General features: G+C 33.9%; 1 protein-coding gene across 1 annotated transcript; it reads right to left on the bottom strand.

Moving 5' to 3' along the window:
* Positions 1 to 642: 642 nt before the first annotated feature.
* On the bottom strand, positions 643 to 8,961 carry LOC134260694 (nucleolar protein 11-like; the record flags this gene model as incomplete). Its single annotated transcript, XM_062743238.1, has 14 exons — positions 8,827 to 8,961; positions 8,515 to 8,628; positions 8,250 to 8,306; positions 7,769 to 7,966; positions 7,416 to 7,557; positions 7,056 to 7,208; positions 6,816 to 6,898; positions 6,101 to 6,268; positions 3,937 to 4,005; positions 2,314 to 2,495; positions 1,578 to 1,703; positions 1,354 to 1,452; positions 814 to 892; positions 643 to 717 (listed from the first exon to the last, which is right to left on the bottom strand). Coding segments are annotated over exons 1-14 (1,680 nt in total), but the record flags the coding sequence as incomplete, so codon positions are not given.
* Positions 8,962 to 10,269: the final 1,308 nt, after the last annotated feature.

Below are 10,269 nucleotides of genomic sequence, written 5' to 3'. Positions count from 1 at the left end.
TCTTTGTTTAAACATGAAATGTGTCAGCCAGCTCATAAAATTAACCAACAGGCACCTGAGATTACTTTATTTTTCATATATGAAAAAAATCAACCCCATACCTAATAAGAAAAAAGGTTCATTTTTAAAAGGGCCACAATTAACATACACTATGTACATGAAATAGAGGGTATTTGTACTACATGTGCTGTAAGTTGTAGAGTAAGGAGTTGATTCTCATGTTGAGGGCTGGAATGCAACTGTGGTACGTAAAGACAGGTCATTTATATGAGACCATATAAACTGTGCTCTTGTGTTGCAGTAGGTGCTGGCACAAAAATAGACCCCCACTGATCAAAGTCTCTAAGTGCTGAGAACAGGTCTAAATTTGCAGCCCTTGACTGGCAAGTGGTAGCATCCCCACATGAGTAAAAAATTCTCAAAGGTATATTAAACAAATAAAGATATCAATGCAAGACATAACAGAAAAGGGCCAAAGCTTAACTTAAAACAACTAGACTAAAGTATTTCATCAAATATGATAATATGGTAATAAGTATCAACATTTTGTTTTGTGACATTGTCTATTTTATAACAAATTGATAAGATATACATGTATTTGCACAATGATATCCCCTTAATAACACAATATACTACAAATACCTGTGTAAGATCTGGTGCTGCATTGCAGTTTGTTTCCTGGTTATTGATCAAGTAGCACAAATACTCCAGCAGCATCTACAAAGAAAACATAATACCTATACACCAAAGGTTAAACATAACCCTTAACTCAATTTCTCTTTAACATATCTGCATGGATGGCAAAAATCTTACCAGAACATTTTGGAAGGTAACATGATGGAGACACTCGATGATGAAAATATCATTGTAGGACTTTTTAACGATCTTATTTCTAAAGATCAATTAAGGGAAAAAAATGTAAATTAATAACATCAACAGAATAATTAGTACAAAACCGTGATTTATATACAAATATACTGATTTTTTTTTTAGCCACTATTATGCATAAAAATTTTTGCTACTTGTGATGATGCCATTGTTTAGAATCTGGGAAAAAGACTCTGAAAATGCATAACTCAAAAAGAAAAAGGAAGATATTAAATCATTTTAATAATAATAATACTAATAAATACCAAGAAGATGGATCCTCATATATTACTTTTGAGATTTTTTCAAGGGGAACTTGTTCAAAATTATGTAATAGGCATCCAAGTTTACAGCAGCGCAACCTTCTACAGAAGGAATGTCTTACAAATTTATCTCACCAACACCCCCATAACCTGCAGTTGACATGGATACTTAGATCTTTCCAAAGTATTCATTTCATTTTGTTTATTATGTTAGGAAGGATACATGATGTGACCTTTGCCCTCTGATAAAGGCTGGCTGCTTTTGCTGGATCCTGAAAACCCATCTAATTTTACTGCTTCGGAAACCTTGGAATCATCAGCACTGGAAAAAAAAAACATTTTTAAAATTTTTGTCACATCCTCATAGAATAGATAATGGATATTTTTATTTTTTGATACTCAACATTAAATCAAACAAAATCACACTGCAACACACCATACACTAACCTGAGAACAAAATTTGTGAACACACAGAGAGATTCTTCCGGAATATCTTCTACAGAATTCAGACACTGTAAAAGCAGAGTCAAGTCCTCATGTTTCACTAGGCCCTCTGCTATGTCTTTAATGCATCTGAAAATATTAATCCTCTGTCAGATCATTGAAGATAGAATACCGTATAAGCAGAATTTTTAGCAAGGATTTAATTTTGGCATAATTAGCGAGGGTGCTGAGATTGATAAAATTTCATATCGCTAAAATTTAATGGAATTGTATTTGTAGTACATTGTAGTTTCTTAAGTGAACATTTCAAAATCACTAAAATTGCATCTCGCTAAAAGTAAAACCCCAATTTTTAAGGACAAATTGCTAAATTTTCGTCTCAGTAAAATTTCCACTTATACGGTATATCAAACAAGTCTCTGTTTTATAGGTTGATCCTGAATACTTATACTGTCATACTGTGTCATACTGGGTGCCAGTTTCTAGTCATTTATGTGCTGTAAGTCAGTCCTTTTTTTCCCTTTCATTTAGTGTAACTGTCTGCTCATGAAAAATTTATTCTTGCATATATTTGTATTATGAAAGATCATCAAGATAAATAATATTAAATGAAATTTACAAAATAATTGTTTTGCTTTAAAATATCAAACAACTGTATCACATTACAATTACATGTATTTGACATTTGGAGCTCTACAGTACTTTGAGTAATCAGAACTTGTGTAACATATGTACTAACCTACTGGGCACCAGACTGTGAATTAGAAGCTGTTCTAGAATGCTGTGAGGCCAGAACTTCTCATCAGACACACATCTCTGGACAAGCTGCTCCATTGTGGAGGTCTCACTGATCACACCGCTGGCATCATCCCCGTGACTTTTCAGAAGGTTTGAAAATTTCTTCTCAAATTCCTTCTGTGACTGGATTTTTTAAAATAACTTGTCTTTCATTAGTGCATAGTTTCAGTCATCATATTTAAAAACAAGAGGCCCAGGGGCCACAGCGCTCACCTGAGCACATCATGCTTGAATTTACTCCACCACCCCCCATGCCCTTCCAGGCGTTCATCATTTGAACAAACCAGTATGTATCTACACTACCTGAGGATGATTCCATATAAATATCACTAATCATAGCTTTGAAGTACTTGAAAAGAAGATTTTAAAAGGTTTCCCTATATATCCCTATATAAAACTTGGGTCGGCCATTTTGACCCCACCCTAGCCCAGGGGATCATTATTTGAACAAACTTGAATCTACACTACCTGAAGATGATTCCACTTGACTTTCATTTTTCCTGGCCCAGTGGTTCTTGAGAAGATTTTTAAAGATTTTTCCTATATATTCCTATGTAAAACTTGGGTCGGCCATTTTGGCCCCACCCTAGCCCCGGGGGTCATGATTTGAACAAACTTGAATCTACACTACCTGAGGATGATTCCACATGAGTTTAATCTTTCCTGGCCCAGTGGTTCTAGAGAAGAAGATTTTTTTCTATATATTCCTATGTTAATTCTGGGTCGGCCATTTTGGCCCCACCCTTGCCCCAGGGGTCATGATTTGAACAAACTTGAATTTACACTACCTGAGGATGATTCCACATGAGTTTCATCTTTCCTGTCCTAGTGGTTCTTGAGAAGAAGATTTTTAAAGATTTTTCTTTTATAATCCTATGTAAAACTTGGGTCGGACTTTTTGGCCCCACCCTGGCCCGGGGGGTCATGATTTTAACAAACTTGAATCGACACTACCTGAGGATGATTCCATATGAGTTTCATTTTTCTTGGTCCAGTGGTTCTGGAGAAGAAGATTTTTAAAGATTTTTCCTATATATTCCTATGTAAATTCTGGGTCGGCCATTTTGGCCCCACCCTTGCCCCGGGGGTCATGATTTGAACAACCTTGAATCTACACTACCTGAGGATGATTCCACATGAGTTTCATCTTTCCTGGCCCAGTGGTTCTTGAGAAAAAGATTTTTTAAAAATGCCATTAATTTTTAACAAATTCATGATTATCTCCCCTTGGAAAAGGGCGTGGCCCTTCATTTGAACAAACTTGAATTCCCTTCACCCAAGGATACTTTGTGCCAAGTTTGGTTGAAATTGGCCCAGTGGTTCTTGAGGAGAAGACGAAAATGTGAAAAGTTAACGACGACAACGACAACGACAACAACAACAACGACGACAGACGACGGACAAATTTTGATCAGAAAAGCTCACTTGAGCCTTCGGCTCAGGTGAGCTAATTACTGAAAAATTTTGTAAATTTAAAAAAATCAATTGCTTAATATGGGAGTTGGGTGATGTCTCCTTTTTTTTTCTTGAGTAAAAAATGAAATAGATTAGCTAATTGATTTACCTTGCAAGTGCATATATTTTGCAACTCTGAAAACAGTTTGTTAGCTTCAGCATTTGGTGAGGGTGATTTCTGAAAAGATATCACAAGAATTACAAGAGGCCCACGGGCCTTATAGGTCACCTGAGTATCATGTAACAACTTTCCAGCGATTGTATTTGGTTCATGTTTTAATCCAAAAGCCATGAAATTCACAAATTTTGAATGAGGCACCATTGCTTATCAAAGGGCAGATTTCAAAGCATTAATTTATTTTTAGTCAAAGTACCCCCCTGGTACCCCTGACCCAGCGGCCCTGAAATTATCTATTTTGAAAGAGGCCCCTTTCTTCATTATAAGGCCAGCATTTTTTTATGTTTAGGTTTAGTTATGAACATGAGAATAAAAAAGTCCTAAAGGAGAAGGAAATAAAATTTTTTTTTGATAAAACAATTATTATTATATGTATTTTTTTTTATGCTATCCTAATAGGCTCCTTACCACTGGACACATAATGCTTACAAATAGGAAAGTAGAACATTTAATTGCTTATTTCATCATCTGCCAGTTTGGGCCAGTTATATAAATTTTGTGATGTTGATCAAAATATATTTTTAAAAATCAATTCTTTAAAAGTCTTTCAATATATCTTCATTTTTATAATATGTGTAAGGTGAATGTGTAGACATTGTTCGAAAATTTACTTGATCCCTAAAATTATAATTCCTTTCATTAAACAGACAGGGAGTATTGGGGAGTAGGGTGAACATTTTTTCAATTAAGTGTAAAATGATTTTACTGGCTGATACAAATGATACTACATGCCTGTATATATTTGTATATTCTTGCCTTTTAATAGTTGATTTTTTTTTTATTTCTTCAGGTTATTGTTTATTTCTTCCTCAAATGGACTTAACTTCTCCCATAGTTTTATTCATTACATCTGATGCATAAGCAATCCTTTTCTGAAGAATGATGCTTAGACTGTAAGCTATAACAGAGACCTAAACAATGTCGCTGGCAATATGCAATAGCTACCACGGGCAGTTTAAAACCTGGGGGAGGAAAATATTTTACAGTGACTTTTGAAACGAATACATAATTATCTCACCAGCATGTCATTGTGCAACAAAGTCGTCAGCATTTTATTTGTCCTCTGAACGGGTGAAACGTTTTGAATGGCACTCTTATCGATGAATTTTACACTAACTTACCCGCCGTTTCATCTTAAAACCGGAAGTGCGAGTTCGTAAATTTGAAATCTCGATCCCGACTCAAATTTGACATCGGAAAGTAAAGAATTGTTTTATTTTTTTCTGAAAATTCAAAACCTTGAGCGCAGAGTTTGTAAAACTGAAAATAAAATAAATCCTGGCCTTAAATATGTAATTAGATCATAGGCATATTAACCAAGAGCAAAGGATAAGATGTTTGAAGAATTCATGTATTTTCACTATATAATCAATAGAGCCCCACCCTAACACCAGAACCCCTGACCCTGGGGCCATAAAATTCACAATTTTGGTAGAGGCACTCTTGCTCATCATAACTATGTACCTAGTTGGTTTATTTAATACCCAGGAGCAGAGAAGAAGATTTTTAAAGAAATAATGCATTTTCACTACCTACTTATTTAGCCCCGCCCTAGCACAAGAACCCCTGACCCCAGGGCCATGAATTTCACAATTTTGGTAGAGGACTCATTGCTGGTTACAATCATGCAAACAGTTTGACTGCTTGATGTTCAGAAGTAAAGAAGAAGATTTTTAAAGATTGCATTAATTTTAGTGGTTTTGGCCCCACCCCTCAGGCCCCAGGGGGGCAGGGATCATGAAATTCACAATTTTTGTTCCCCTTCACCCATAGATGCTTTGTGCCAAATTTGGTTGAAAATGGTGCAGTGGTTGCAGAGAAGAAGCTGAAAATGTTCAAATGTTAACGGACAACGCACAACGCACGACGCACGACGACGGACGAAAACAGATAGCAATAGGTCACCTGAGTTTACTCAGGTGACCTAATAATAGAAAGGTATGAATGTTATAATGATATATGTATAGCTTTGGATCTAATACATATCAAAATATTTTGAAATAAGAAAAAAAAATCCCATGATTATTAATATAACTAAGTTCATTTAAAGCAGTCTTATTTTTGTTTTTCTCAGTATAAATGAATCTGAACCTACCGAATTAGACCAGGTCAAAGGTCCTGGGGAAGCTGGGTCATGTTGAATATGCACATCAACCTTTTGGTGACCTAAGATACTAGATAATGTGGAAGGATGACAGGAGTAGGAATACATATACAGGGTCCTGTGGCACAGCACAAAGAGATGTCCGTGTAGAACAAACAGCTGAAAATGTATACAAATATAATCACATATATTTTTCTTAACTTTATTTTTGTGATACATATCTTTATTTCTATTTGTTGGATAATTAAATTATGTTACCGTTAGTCTGTGATGGGTTACTGTAAATGTATTATATTTAGCGTGTACGATATTTGGCGGAAATTGACTTTTGAATAAATTAGCGTAGATTTGATTTAGCGCATTTCTTCATTTCCTTCTTTATGTGTATATGTGCAAGACATTTAGTGTTGTACTTGATTTAGCGATTGCTGCGTTCCGCCAAAGCCGCTAAAAAGAATACACAGCCAAATGTAATACAGTACTTCCCTATTATTTACAAGAACTTTATACCATATCAAAACAAAATGTTCATTTACATATACACATGTAAATAAGAAAACTAAGGATCTCATGACTTACAGTACCCAAACTCGCAATTTCAAAGCTCTGAAATAAAATTTCACTTCCTTCTGCAATATTTAAAAAAACCTTTTCACATATTTGAAATACATGTATTTAATTAATATTTCATATTAAAAAATCATACTTTAATGGGTGATTTCCTTGAAGTTGGTAGATTCTTCCAAGTTTCATATGTTCCAAATTTTATGTCAAATATTCCAATTATCTCTAGAAAATAAGCAAAATTTTATTAATTAAGAGTATTTTGTCATGTTGATAAAATATGAGAAAAAGATTATTAAATATACTTTAAGTCATATAATAAGATTTTATATGATTTACCAAATGAATTATCTTTTAAAATTCAATAAAGAAATGACCTTACCTTGATTATCTTTGACACAACCAGCTAGCACTATGTGAGTTGAATTCAGGGCCACCATTTTTGTTGCCTTGGTGACTCCAGGTATGGTTTGTAACACTTGTGATGAAGATTGATGAAATGACAGAGTCTGACATAACAAATCACCATTTAAACCTGAAAAATACACATGCCACGGTAAATATTTTTCTTTATATTGTCATGGAAAGAATTTTCATCAAGAGGCCCATGGGTCACAGTGTTCACCCGAGTAATTTTTATTCCTGCTGTTTTTATTTTTGAAGCTCCAACTGGTTGCTCACGATGACATAAAAAGAGAAAATCAACCGAAAAATGACTAAAGCCGGGCATCAACATACTTACACAGGATATATAATTTGATGCTATCTCTACCAACACTAGTATGACAGCAGACAAATTCCGTGTTTACTGGCATCGTGACAGATTCAGAGTGTCGAATCCATTCCTCGTTCCTGTACCAATGACTCATCAATTGCAAACTGTTCTGTAAAAAGGATGTTATATCCAATATCAACATACCACCCTAAAGCCAGTTAAGGCAGCATTGTGCAAACTTTGTTTTTGACATTTTTTTTTCCTTAAAATAAGCCATATTTACATCTTTATACATAGAAAGAGAAAAAGATAAATTTTATATACAAATGGCTGTAAAACTAGAACTGTTCAGTCATGAGACATATATTAAGTAATCTTACCTCTTGTCGCAACAGACAGAGTGCACACAGATCAGAATTTATCTTCACCAGATCACAGAACAGAATTTCATCTTTATCACTTAGGGGACCTTCTTTTATGTCCTTGACCTTACTGAGAAAGGTCACAGCTCCATTCTTAAACACTACGACTGGTTCTGTAGTGTTACCTGGAAGGATCTTCTGTATTGGACATTTAGCCTGTGGAAAAATTTACTAAGAACATGTATTAAATCCAAACACACTTTCATTATTTAAACTATCATGCTCAAATATTGGTAAATTTAACTAATCCATTTTTATGTGTAAGAGTTTATAGTAGTATTTAAAATGATTATTTGCTTCTTCTTTAAAATCACTAAAAATATTTTGATACAAAAAATAGCTATAAACAGTAAATCACAGTCCAAGGATTTGCTTTGACAGTGTTTAATTGTAGTAATCAATATATATTAAATATTTTCAGCTGTTTATATACACTTACATTTTTAGTGGCTGACTTCTCAAAGTTCTGTTCATGTTGATCCCATGCTCTAACAGTCTAGGAAAAGATACATGTGATTATCTAACAGCTATAGATAATTTCATATACATATAAGTTTTATCCATGTCATATAACATGTATAATGATGCCTGGAAAAAAAATTCAAAAAAAAATCAATAAAAAGATCATAGTGACAAAAGGAATTTCCTAAATAAGGTTATAATTATCTTTCAATGCTCAAACAGAACTCTGAGCATGCCCTTACCCTCTCATTGATAACAGTGATAAATTTCTGGTCATGTTCACTCCATATTACAGGACTTGTAATGTGCTCATTGTGTTTTGTTGACCAGCTCTGTGTAGCTTTCTGGTCATCAATCTAAAAATATAAGACAACCTTACAATTTGATGACCATTTGGTAGTGTGTGTGCCCAACCTGTATATTATTCAAATGCACTGAACAATATCAGGGACCTATATACTAAGTATATAGGTCCTGACAATATTAAAGGAAATTCAAGTGTTGTTTTCTCCACACTAACAGGACAGTTTCTTTCGTTTTTTAGGAAGAAATACCTTGTATGTATTGATCAAGTTAGAACTCTGAGTAACAATTACATCGCTCTCTGTAATACATATATCAACATTAAGGATATTATTATCCTTGATATCATCTGCTAGCACGACAGGTTCTCCTATGGAAGCAGCCATTTCAACAGGACCGCAGTAAAGTTTGTTGTAGTATCGATACCTCTCGGGTAATGCTGTTGACTAAATGGTTAATATCCGATGTGTTCCGACTGATAAACAGAATAAATAGCTTGTACGTAAAATGCTTTCTTTTCTGCAAAGCTCCTAGACGATATACTTATACGAGTTTAAACAAGAGCAAACGGTGACATTTTTAAACTATATTTTTATGACATTTACATAGAACTATGCAGTTTGTAGCTCTTAAAACACTGTGTTTTAATCAGTTTAGCTTCTGGTAGTAATTTAATTCTATGAAATGCGAAATAAACGATACACATTTTTTTCAAATAAAACATCTTTATCATTTTCTTTTTTTTAAATTATTTGAAGACCCATCAATATTCAATTTTCATGCTCGCATCAGTGTAACTTGATCTTAAGTCCCATCAAATATTATTTGAATTCTTGGATACTGCCATGTTCGCTTGGATTACATAGCACAATTTACTGAATTCATTTTTCAAAAGATATTGCTAAAGTAAATGTGTAAAAGTGAGTCAAATTCCAAGATCAGGGTCAAAAGTCACAGTTAGTAGTTACCAAAAGAAAGGTCTTGTCACAAGAAATACACAAGTTTGTGAAATATAGCTAAATTAAAAGAAATAGGCAAGGTTCAAGTTTTTGTGGATAAACAGACAGAATGACAGACAGACAGTGACAACAAAAACTATATACCCCTAAAACTTTGTTTATTTGGAAGCATAATAAATCCCCTTTAGTAGGCAATTTCTGACTTATATCGACCTTGATCCTTTCATTTCATATTTAAAAAAATTCTTATGAGAACCCAAGTTTTGATACTCAGATCTAAAAATTGTTTCATAGATCAGAGTTTTCCAAAACATTTCTTTCATTATATAGTTAAACATTTTAGATCAGAGGTTGGATGTTATGCAAAAATATCCAAAAAAGGATTAAAATTTAGAAATTTTCAAGATTTGAGGTAAATGACGCAATTTATATCATAATACATGACTAAGAAAAACAAGAGGTCCACATCGCTCACCTGTGCACATCAGTTCGGAAAACGCACAAATCAGATCAGAATAGAAAAGTTTACTGAGGGGGTGGGGTGAGGGAAGGGGAGGAGGATTGAATTCTTATACTATTTGAGAATGCTTCCATAACAATATACAGGTATTACTTTGTAATAATTTGAATTTGACTCTCCATCATTTCCCTCCTGTCCATGATTTGAACAAATTTAAATCTGCAATACATAAGGATGCTTACATGTCAATGTGACTTAACATAGCTTTTATGTTA

Source organism: Saccostrea cucullata, unplaced genomic scaffold (assembly GCF_032062105.1).
Source record: "Saccostrea cucullata isolate Sc308-1 unplaced genomic scaffold, CSIRO_AGI_Scuc_v1 ctg18540, whole genome shotgun sequence".
Classification (NCBI taxonomy): domain Eukaryota; kingdom Metazoa; phylum Mollusca; class Bivalvia; order Ostreida; family Ostreidae; genus Saccostrea; species Saccostrea cuccullata.
This window is presented reverse-complemented; position numbering and strand designations above follow the sequence as displayed.